A 12,409-nucleotide genomic window follows, 5' to 3' on the forward strand; every position below is an offset into this window, starting at 1 on the left:
GTTAAACTACCCTAAATCAAAAAAGTTTGCGATCGTTGCTTTATTTGTTCTAGTTTAGATCACTTATATACGGTTACATGTAACGATCATTTCGATCATAAACATTGGCGAAGCTTTTCTTTGTTTAAACTATAATGAACAGTTGAAGTCTTAATTTGAGTATTCAATATTTTGCACAAACTGGCAATAAAATAATAATATTATGTTGATATTTTGACACATACTCAGTAACAATTTTATGTACATGTGTTACTATAACAAATGATGATGAGATATAATTGTAGAGCTGTAACATACACAGGCTGAGACAATTTGCAAATACAGTATTTTAAAGGTTTTTGTATCACATTCCCACCGTTGAACCTACCATCACACATATTTCCCATCCATTGCTTCTGACATCCTCTAGGACAGTGGCCTGTCACATTGTTACACACGTCATCGTCTTTGCAGTGTCCACACGGCGTGTTGCAATCACTGCCATAATACTGATCACGACATACTGAAAAAAGATTTACTTTATATAATCGTAGCAGTTTAAACTTGAATAAACAAACATTACGAACAATAATATCAGAAAATATCTTCTTGTGACTTAGTCAATACGTGTTTTTCTTTCCTTTATTTCTTGAGTATAACTTTTTTTCCACATTTCATATTGTTTGTGTATTAATAGTTTTATATACTTTGGTTTTTTTTAATATTGACATAACATCGGGATGTCCAAATGCTTGTTTGAATTCAAATTATCCAACACTCGTGTATCTGCTACACGTAGATGTGTTGCAACCAAACGTTTACTCTCTCCCCTTTCAAACTCTATCTATTTTCCAAAATTTCGTGTAGCTTGAGCATTAGGAATATATCAATCATTCCCCCAGTCCATTTTTCAAAGATACAAATTTTCATCTGACAACTTATGAAAAATATGAAAAATCACTTAAACCCACCATCACACTTGTCCTCCGTCCATTGATTCTGACATCCATTAGGACATCGACCAGTAACATTGTCACATACATCGTTTTCTAGACAGTGTCCACATGGGGTGTTACAATCAAGGCCGTAAAAGTGTTCACTGCATCCTAAAATACAAACAAGAAAAATTATTTTCATTAAAAAAAGAAAGCAAAACAATTGAAAAGACACACAAATTTAAAATTATAAAGTAATTCAGACTTTCAAACTACCAAAGCCAATGGCACACATTGTTATAGACATAATACATCTAGTTTAATCAACAATTACTTAAAATGTAACATTCTCAACATGTCCACCTGTACTCTTAACTTGATCAGCATTGAGGTAAACTTTGTTATATATTAAAAACAATGGTTGCTGTGAACTTACGTTCACAGAACAATCCCGTCCATTGAGTGTCACATCCACTATCACATTGGCCCGTCAGCTTGTTGCATGTTGCACCGTCTTTGCAATGTCCCTTACAGCTCACACATTGCCGATTTGAAATATACTGTCCATCGTTACACACTAACCGAAATCATTAAAATTACACACCTCAGTTATGTTGATAGATGATGAGACGTTTACCAAAAGTGCGTTGGTAAAGATCAAAACAAGTAAGCATACTAATAAAATGTATTTAATTAGCATTCGTTATCTTTAAACCAAACGTTTCAAACGATGACAATTAAATGTTTACAATAAACGTTTTACAGCATATAGATATATTTAATGATATTCAAAACAATACTGGTACCCATACAACACAAAATATCTGGTTTTAACGACCCTCTTAATTATAAAAAAAAATGAAGAAAGCATTGTGATACTAACAAAAGTTTGCTATATTTATTGATAAATATGGCGGAATCATTCAAATTCCGTGATATTTGTGAAATTATGATTAATTATGTTCCAAAAATAAGTCAAATGAAATCTATTTAAAACAAAATATAAAGAAATCTCACATAAACAGTCAACAGTCAAGGCATTTGGATCGGCACATCCCTCCGCGCAGGAACCATTGAATGCATCACAATGTCGATTTTTACACTTAAATGGGCATATCTTTGTACATCCAACACCATACCTGTTCTGGTCACAACCTGAAGGAAAGTAATTATTATTCTGTCCAATAAGATTATATAAATGAAGCGCAAAGATAATCAAAACGCTTATTTTTGGCTGTTTGAACCGAGATTTAACATTACGTAGCTTCATGGCTCGACATTTGCTTACATGTAAACCTTAATGTACGTTGTAACATTATATAAATAGTGCCTGTTTAATAAGGAAACAGTTGAAATTGACACCCTGAGAAAACAATTGTCAACCGACGCAAAGCAGAGGTTGACAATTGTTTTCTCACTAAAAAAAAATGATGCTTTTATATAGAAATGACGCGAATGCTACGGCGAAAGCCTACGCGCATAATTTACACGCATGTAACAATTTGTTGTGTTACCCGCTGTCAAGTGTGTTGGTAACGCTGAGGGTAATAAAACGGATTATCAACTGCGTCTAAACCAATCAGATTTCAGTAGTTAACATGAAAGTATAATGTATTTTATAATGGTCTTACCCATAACTTTTATTTCACAAATCTCGATCGATGTGTAAAGATTGCTGTTTTTTCCAGGACAGTTTGTCTGAAATCCATCTGGTCGGCTGTTTGTGAACACTATTTGTTTAGCCAGTCTGTTGACAGTGAAGTTCTGTACTGGAGCTGGACAACCGGACAGAGGGTCATGGTGATACACAATATTGCTTGAGTTCGGTGATGAAGAATTAAAGATGTCATCATAGTATGCGTAAATGGAAAAACCCGATGATCGATCTAAAACTATTTTAGAAATAAAGGTTCAGAATGATATAATAAAATAAGATTGATTAAACATCCTTACAAACAATTTTTGTGGTCCTATATGCACCGCAATCGAAATGGTCATAGAGTGAATACAAACTGGTATGTAAAACAACACTTTGTATTTTAGTTTATGAACATATCTAGTAAGTAATAACAGATTTATCTAATAAAACTAATGTGCTTTACCTCTTTGCATACATTTCAAATTGGAAGAAGACTACTCGGGGATCAACATAATCATATAAGTGTAATCTCCCTACCTCGGGTTCTAATAATAAATTGAATACATTGCTTTCACTCCTCAATAGAAACTCATGAAACACATAACTACTAGTATTAAAAACCAATTGATCTAAAAGTCATACTATAACGTATGCTTTCGTTGTACATTTAACAGATAAATTATTTTTTATAGACAGCTTTGCGTCTTATTTGGTTCAAACAGCCTAAACTTCGTTTATTGGGGCAAAAAAAGAAGAAAATATTAGACTTATATGTAGTACCATTGTGTACTATTACTAGCTTTTATGTATATCTGCTAGCAATACGTTTCATTAACATCAACATATACTTAAATGAAAGAAGTGATGCATTTTATGACGTCGTATTATCATGGTTGTTCGTCTGGTTTAAATCATCTCCTGCGGGTACGGCTCTTAACTTGACGCTAGCTACCGATTCATCAAAGAAATAACTAGCGGTTATTCAAAAGTTAATTGTTGACTATCTGTTTCTCTGTCTGTCTGTCTCTTTCTCTCTCTCCCTCTCTTCACTTCTCTCTCTCTCTCTCTCTCTCTCTCTCTCTCTCTCTCTCTCTCTCTCTCTCTCTCTCTCTCTCTCTTGAAACCTCAACCTCAACCTCAAAGATAATAATGAGAAACAATTATAATAAACACGATCTCGTTACGAGTATCAAGTAAGTCCTCCGATGTTAATGACGACGGACCCCTTTGCGAAGATATATCGCGCACCTAAAAGTAGGGAGTTTCATATTAGCTCAAGTTATCTATAACCATCTACAAAAATTATTTAACAGAGTTTGAGCCAGTGAACAAATCATTTTACATTTCGATCCGCTTTTTGATATTCGTATTGATATTCGTATTGAAAATAAAGTAAAACTGCCCATGTTTTCAGGTTTTGAAGTATGTAATCATACTAATTTGTTTAGCACACTCTTATAGTTGTTTTGATCCATAATTCAACCCGCGAAATAATGTATATAGACTTTTTCTTAGAGTTTGCGCAGCTCTTCTCATTAAAAAAAACAAAATAACGACACACCGCACACCGTAAAAAAAAAAACGAAGTCGTTGACATGGTCATGTTATAATTGATATTAATTCAGAATCATCATATACATGTGTTATATTTCAATTTGAAAAGAAAATTTATTGTAGAGTTTTGAAAATTGATTTTTTGTCTCGTAAGAGCGCTTTTCCTCACTATTTCCAATTGAAAAAAGAAGTAATGCAGACATTTTTGGAAATGTTCCCTACTAAAAATCACATTCAAGTTTTATGCCATGTTTTGATTGCTTTAAATAGATCTTAACTTATTTAACTTATATAACATTTTAATGAGAATCCCTATTGTAGAAGTCAAATTAGTCCGTCGTCCTTAAATACCAATAAGAGTTCAGACATCCCCACATTTTCAAAAAATGTATAGGATCACCAAATGTACATGTTTACAATGATCAACAAAGGGTTTTGAAAATCTGACAAAATACGAAAGGAAGTCAGTGTCATTGTTCAGTCTACAACCATTTGGTGTGAACAAATCTTTGTTGGCTTAATTATGTAAGATATAATCTGTCTCGAATTAGGATAACCTATTCTTAAAATGGGTAAGAGAAACCATCATTTTGCACGAAATATATTTGTCTGTATGTATTGGAGTATATTAAATTTGTATGTACATGTTTAGTTTTTATTTTAGACAATTGAATTTTAAGATCTCTACCCTACATCCTATAATAATTAAATCTAATTTATACTTAAAGGAATGAGAAAAACCCCTTTGAACTGGTAAAGAAATGTGTGTCACGTTCAACACATTTTTCTATTAAAAAATAACGTCAATGTGTCTCCATAGACACAGTTCTAAGAATAGGTTGGATATTTCCTGTTTAAAAAAGATATCCCATACAAACTGAAAAAAAATAGGGTAACCTATTTTGAGGCAAAGCTACAACATTTATATGCAAGATTCAAACTGTTGCTCATCCAATGGTTGTAGAAATAACACCGTAAAACCACCTCCATATTTTTTTCAGATTTTTAAATCTTCAGAATTAGTTTGCAGCTGCGCAGTTGGACCGCTGTTCTAAGTGATTAAAAGGATTTGATTTGTTCAAAATGCATGATTTTCATATAAAACAGTGTGTAGATCCTTACATTAATGCTTTTGTATATTTTGGCAACAGTTTTGGTCAGTTTCGGTCAAAAACAAGCCAATTCGAAAAATGCTTACATTTCATATAATCAAATGTACAAAATGGCCGCACATCCCTTTTAGCTATTTATTATAGGCGGTACGAGTCTCTTGCCCCATGATAAAGTGGCCAGTCCCCTTTTTCTGGATATTATACATGAACGAAAAGTCTCAAGAATAGTATCCTTTATTGTTCTCATAGCTATCTAAAATTGTTGTTCATGTTTGAAAAACATGAGATTGAAAATTTTAGGGGCCAGCCCTGTATACTCATTCGGGACAAACATTGGTGTTTCGATTTTCGGAATCGGTAAGAATCACCACTGCAAACATTTTTTCCTCTACACTTATTATCAAAATATGTGTGACTTTGGCCCCTACAAATCCCTAATTACGTAATAGGGAGGGAGTGCCAATGATTTACAGAAAACAAAAACACCAAGCTTTTGTGAAAATCAGGAACTTTGCTTCTAATATGTATAACAAAATTTTGATCGTTTTTAAGGTAGTACAAAACAGATAAGCAAAATTTTTCCTATCATTCAATTTTTCTGAATTTTTTTTATTTTTTTCTTTAGAATAAAATCTTACAATACGTAAAATTTGAAAAAAAATCCGACCTCACAATTTTTGCCCACATTGCCCCAAACCTACCATTGGAACCTCCTTTCAGTGGAGTGTAAAATGAAATAGTCATTGTTATAATTTTCTATGCCATTAAGTTATTTTTCAAGATATTACAAATATTTGTGCTGCTAATTAAACAGAATACCTTCTTGTTAGTTAAAGATACTGAAATAAATTCTAACTGGTAGCTTAAGATAATTTTTCATGCGATATAATGTAAAACTAGTGCTTGTGAATACTCTTTTAAGACGAAAATTTGCATCACTTAACGGTATCTAAAAAGAAAATGTATATTTTAATTCAAATTTGAATAAAATTTAACAGTTTGATTGTCATGACCCTTTAATTAAAATATATCAAAATAAAGAAAATTTAGCCATTGGTTTTAGATTAATTAAGGTTTAAGTATGTTTGACAGATGTATAAATTGATAAAAATCCTAGATGACGTCATCATATTTGACCTTTGACCTGTTGATATGACCTTGAAATTTGTTTAACATAAAACCTAAACACTGGTGGTGGTTATGTCCAAATTTCAGGTCTTTACTATGAACAGAACACAAGTTACGCATTTTTAAATGATATAAGGCTAAATTGCACAAAAATCATATGAACACCATCCAAATGAATGTTTCAAAATATTCGAAATGTGTTGTATCCTAAATTTATTTGGCCTTGAGTAATTGATGGGTATGATCTATATTTTTTTCTTAAGATAATGGACTGAAATTAATTTTTACATAATATTAAGTCATTATTTTGTGTATTTGAGAAAATTTTCAAATAACTAATTTCAGGGGTGTTTCGTACTACCTTAAGTTATTTGTAATTGAGTTTAAGACTTTTCCAAACCCCAATTAAAGTGGTGTGTCCGTTTTTCTTGATATCATCTAAAATGTCTTAAGAATAATATCATTTTTTCATCTTATACTTGTCAAAAGTTGTTGTTCATGTTTTAGACACGTGAATGAAAAATTCAGGGGCCAGTCATGCACTCTTAATAGGGACACACATTGATGTTTCCATTAGGGAATCGATAAGAATTATCAAACCAAACTTTTTTTTTCTTCTAAAATGCTTGACAAATTACATTTTTTTCTTTAAATATATTGTGTCAAAGTTTAAGGACATAGGCCTAAAAAATCCCTCATTACGTTATAAATGAGCATGCCAATGATTTATTTAGATAGTCATTGCTACGATCAACAACTTTACTTTTATAATGCATTGCAAAATCTAAATCGTTTTAAATTAATTGTATATATACTTTACGAGTCTCTTGGTCCCTCTTTAAAGAGGAGAAAATTTGTTTCTGTTTGAAATTCTTATAGGAGATATAACTCTTATAGGATTTTAAAGGTAAATATCTCATCTTTAATATGAGACACACTAAAACCAAAAGTGGTATTATACTTTCTAGCAATGGTCTATCATTTGGTATACTGGTATATGGATTTTTATTAAACTGCATCTTAAGCAGGCGCAAAAATGCCACTTTTGCATTGGCATAATTATTCGCCACAGTGTTAGGAACCGGAAGTGACAACATACAGAATTTCAAAAACGTGTGAAGAATAGACAACGTTCAATCACCAGTGAAACATAACCGAGATTTGTTAGATAGTGTTCGACAAATCGCGTGGACAAAATTTGGAAAAAAAATAATAAGAAACAGTAGGAAAACAAGTGGTATTCAGTTGGAAACGGAAGACCTTAATAATAAGAAAAAGATACAGTACAAAATCACAACGGTCTTCCGTTGCAAATGGAGATCCTAAAATCAATCAACATACGCTGTTCATTTCTGAGGTAAAGTTCGATGTAAGCAACGTTGAACAGGCGTCCCAATAGAACCTTTAGCCAAACCGATTTATAGCGTTGATCAAAGTTCATGATCGCACAGGATCCTCCGGAAGCAGTCTGGGTTGTAATTCCATCAGCAACTTTATTTGCTGACCAGCGAGTTCTAAGAGGAGGTTTATTCATTGTCGCTGTCCCCTGTATATTCTGAGCAGGTGTGTGAGCCAAATTCACTATAAAAAGTTCAAAAATGTAATTGCATTTTCAGATTACCTGATGTACCGAAATACAATATGTAATTGGACATTACTATATGCAATATATCAAATATGTTTCTAAATTAGGTGCCGCCGCAGTATTTCCCCGCATTTTGGTGGTATAAATTTGAAAGCAAATTTTTAAAATCCATACAATATGATACACTATAATACAATTTGTGTAGACCAAGTAATAAACAAAGAAATATTCGTCAACAAATAACAAGTATACCAAAATAATTAAATAAGAAAAAAAATTATTTCATAAGGATAGTTGTCCGAGATTGATAAAAGTAAAACAATGATAAGGTTGAAAAGTCTTGAGTTATAATCCTAAAGTATACAGTGTATTTAAAAATGCCAACAGTTAACGAGACGATATATACTAAAGGAATGCGAACGATAGCATTGTCTAGCCGCCTAACTAAAAATGACTTTTTGAAAATTGTCTAATTACAGTGTTAAGTTATTTTTTTTATAATAATGTAAACGTTTATGTATATTTTCATTAAATTTAAAACACCCCCCCCCCGTGAAACAAAAATTCCTTCTGATGGGTTTTATATATTGTTATTCAGCATCTTTATACCAAAGGGTTTCTTGTTTCACGGGGGGGGGGGGGGGGGGGGGGGGCATATGTCTACAGACCGAAATACATTCAAAAAAAGAATTTTGCTCTGTAAATTTCCGAAAAATAATTAACAGATATGTATTTTAATGAAATTTTACTTTTATAGCTAACGTAAACATGTGATTATTTAGTTTTAATGCACACATCGGCCGCTAAATAATATTTTCCTCATTCATGGATACCGATTTTAATAAAAACTTTAAGAACCCACCCCCCCCCCCCCCCTCTTCCCGACGTCAGCAAAACTTATGTTTAAGAATTAATTATTTGACTACAAATTTTATTTTGATAATAATCAATTAGGATTTCAACATACGTTTTAGTAGATAAATTTGCTTTTGAATATTTGACAAAAATTTCGAAATATTTGGATGTAAAATGAAGACAGGAAACGGGCGTTAAATCCCTGTCACACCGGAGCTGCGTCCTCACGGCGATCCCGCTGCGTTCTTACATAATGTAAAACGCTAAGGTAAACGCAGTAGAGTCTCCTACAGCGCCGTAACAACGCAACGGCATCTTCGTCCGTCGCGGTGGGATCGCCTTGAACATTTTAGAACGCCATGCGACGGCGCACACTTTGAACATGCAGAACATGCACAAAGTACGCGCCGTTGCTCTGCGTTCTGTTAAACACGCCGTAGAAGCGTGGTGAGGTCGCCGTGACAGCGCCGTAAGATCTCCAACAGCGAAAGCTCCGTCGGTGCGCTCAAGGAACGCAGCTAATCGCAGTGTAGACGCAGTGAAAAGTCAATTGCGCTTTCACGGAGACCTCACGGAGTGCTATGGGATCTCACTGCGTCTCTATCGCGCTCTCAGTGCGCTCTCACTGCGCATTCACAGCGTTTGAACATTTGGCTGCGTTCACACAGGGACCCCAAAGAGCTGTTGCTGCGTTCATCGCGCTCTCGTGCCGTTTCTTCTGCGTTTATACCGCGCTCCCACGGCGTTTCTAGTGCGCTGTCGTCAGGGCCACGAGCAATGGCTGTTGTACAATAGCAAGCGATGTAATAATTATCAAACTGGATGTAGATGACTTTGTAAAAAGTAGCATTTACTAATATTCCAAGACCTGTCAATGGACGTAGATGGAATTCATGCCATTTGGATCTGATGTTTTCACATCTTTTCTATGTTTTCTAACATCTAATAACGGATCTTTCTTGTAGACCTGACTACTAAGAGTTTTGTCATAGTCCTTCACAAATTGTTTAGGATTGGTTATGTTTCAATTACAATGTACCTTTTCATATAATCAAAACATTTTTTTTTAATCATTTATTTACTAGTTGTAAATTCTTGTTTGTTTCCCATACAATTGTACACATTAATATGTACCTACCAGGAAGTAAGGAACGTCTTGTGCGCGCAGTCAGCGCGCAGAGCACGCCGTGTACGCGCGGTTAAAACTTCTAGCACGTCATGAGCGCTCGGCGGAGACTCAGCGAGAGCGCAGTTAATCGCCAAGTAGAACTCCGTGAAAAGCAATTTCACGCCGTGTGAGCTCCGTAAGAACTCCTCGGTCGCCGTGACATCTCCACTTGTAAAATTTTTAAATAAAACTACATTTTTTCTCAATTTTCCTTGCGATCCTACCGCGATTCCATGAATTTTACAACGCTGTGAACACGCCGTGGGGACGCAGCTTGGTGTGACAGGGCCTTTAGCGTTTACAGTTTTTTCAACTCTTGTTACGTTACGTTAATTTTTTTTAACAAACTTTTGTTATAATTACAGACACAGTAAAGGCGGTAAATATGATATAAAACAAATTGCAACACGTTTATATCTGAATTTGATTTGCATCGGTCTTCTTTTTTGTAATAATAATCGCTTCTCCATTTATAATACATACTGGCAATCTGTGTAAATCACAGATATACATCTATATATATATATTTTTTTCATGTTTATGAGCAAAAATAAGTTTTCAATGCAATAAAGACAATATACTTACCAAAACATGATGATCCTGTCACAAATATTTGCAAAATTGTAACTCGTGCTACCTGATCCGACCACATTATCTTAAACTGATGAGGGAAGTAAGATATTGTTCATCAACTTTAACTTCCTTGTTGGGTCAAACGAATTTTATGTTCATTTGGGAAAAACTGAAAGGATTTTATTTTTGGGAGAGAGGTGGTAAGTTAAATATTGCTAGGGGCTTGGTAATATCTGATAAAGACACTCAGACGAGTTTACTTGTACATGCTGTGTGCTCTCCTGTCTTCCACTTTAGAAATGTGAAAATGAAACTAACGAATAAATATTTAGATTTCATTATCATTAAAACAAATCCAAATGCCTTAAAAATTCATTGTGCATGGTCTTTATCTTGAAGGGTTCCTTTGCGGAAACAATTAAAACTGAAAATAGGGTAATCTTCTCAGTGAAGTTCTTTTCAAAGCCTGCTGGCTTTTCAAGCAAATATAAAAACCTGTACTGAGATCTACATGTCCTTGTAAAGATCACATGACTATATTCTTTTATATTTTAATTCTTCTAGATAGCTATAATGCATTCAAAACAGAATTATGTGTTTCTGTATGGACATACGTACTCTCTTAACCGACATTCCATTAAAAATTGATTTAAAATAGGTTGTCGGCCTCCCTTCAATGAAATAGGTGTTCTACTACAATATGTATATGCATACAAAATAATAGCAACCTTTATACACAAATATATTTTTTCTCAAATCAGGAACAAAATAATAATCTTGTTTTGAATTTACCAAGTCAATGAACTATGGACAAGTGTTTAGCACTAAGAGTTGGCATCCCGTTATGTAGTGATCACATCCGGTGTCTGTTTTGTGAAAAGGTTGTAAATTACATTTTATGATGGAGAAGGAGCATAATTTATACGTCACTTATATTGTTTTAAAGCATTAATTTAAAAAAAACCAATGTTATATCTATTATTTTTATCAATCCGCCTATCCATCAACCACATTCTCTCTCTCTCTCTCTCTCTCTCTCTCTCTCTCTCTCTCTCTCTCTCTCTCTCTCTCTCTCTCTCTCTCTCTCCAAACACTGCTATTCAATTTATGTACACTTGAACCAAATCAGACACAAAGCGTTGTGTGAGTCTTGGGGTGAAATGTATCGTTGTTCACAATTTTAGAATATGACCTACTGTAACGTCAGAAAAGAATGACTTCTGAATAATGTCGTCAAACGCTCAACATTACACTGAATACATAACCTCTAATAACCGAAGAGTCAAAACTTTTACCGCTTTATTTATAACTGACACAAAACACCGAATGGATTCCCTTGACATAAAATATCTGCGGTAAAACACTAATCATATTAGAGAAAATGTGTAACTCATATTGATTTGTGATGGTTTATTTGTTTAGTGTTGTGGAATCAGCAGGTGTGAGTTATACATGCACATCCCTATTTCATTTTCAGTCGAAAGTTAAGGGGAATACCGGTATATAAAATACCCGCACACAATCCCTTGTTCATGATGACAGTATATAATAGTCGTTATTGTTAAAAATATCATAAACGTTTAAGTTTACTTTCACTTAACTAGAAACAAAGTGGATAATTTGTGATTTAATTTTTGTTTAAAAATGACGTTTTTCTGTTCCTGCAATAAAATTGATAAACATTAGCGACACACGTTGAAATCTTAGATTTTACATATTGCTTTTTTTTTTGATAATGATGCGTTTGTTGGGGAATAAATTTTAAACTGTGGCTATTGAACATTTTTCAGGGGAACAACAATCAAACTAAACGGAAAAAATGAGTTGAAGAGAGGATCTATAAAGGAACAGATTGAATTTCCATTACAGTGTTAGTGTTCT

General features: G+C 33.7%; 1 protein-coding gene across 1 annotated transcript in view; it reads right to left on the minus strand.

Annotated features, from left to right (window-relative positions):
• LOC128184585 (uncharacterized) overlaps positions 1–12,409 on the minus strand; it is a 51,004-nt gene that overhangs the window by 12,925 nt on the left and 25,670 nt on the right. Inside the window, exons 28-32 of the mRNA XM_052854128.1 lie at positions 10,541–10,592; positions 7,689–7,928; positions 2,546–2,800; positions 2,049–2,069; positions 1,351–1,491 (exon numbers count right to left, since the gene is read on the minus strand). Coding sequence (XP_052710088.1) covers positions 1,351–1,491; positions 2,049–2,069; positions 2,546–2,800; positions 7,689–7,928; positions 10,541–10,592 — 709 coding nt within the window. The remainder of the gene's footprint in view (positions 1–1,350; positions 1,492–2,048; positions 2,070–2,545; positions 2,801–7,688; positions 7,929–10,540; positions 10,593–12,409) is intronic.

The sequence above is a fragment of the Crassostrea angulata genome, chromosome 5, assembly GCF_025612915.1.
Source record: "Crassostrea angulata isolate pt1a10 chromosome 5, ASM2561291v2, whole genome shotgun sequence".
Lineage (NCBI taxonomy): Eukaryota > Metazoa > Mollusca > Bivalvia > Ostreida > Ostreidae > Magallana > Magallana angulata.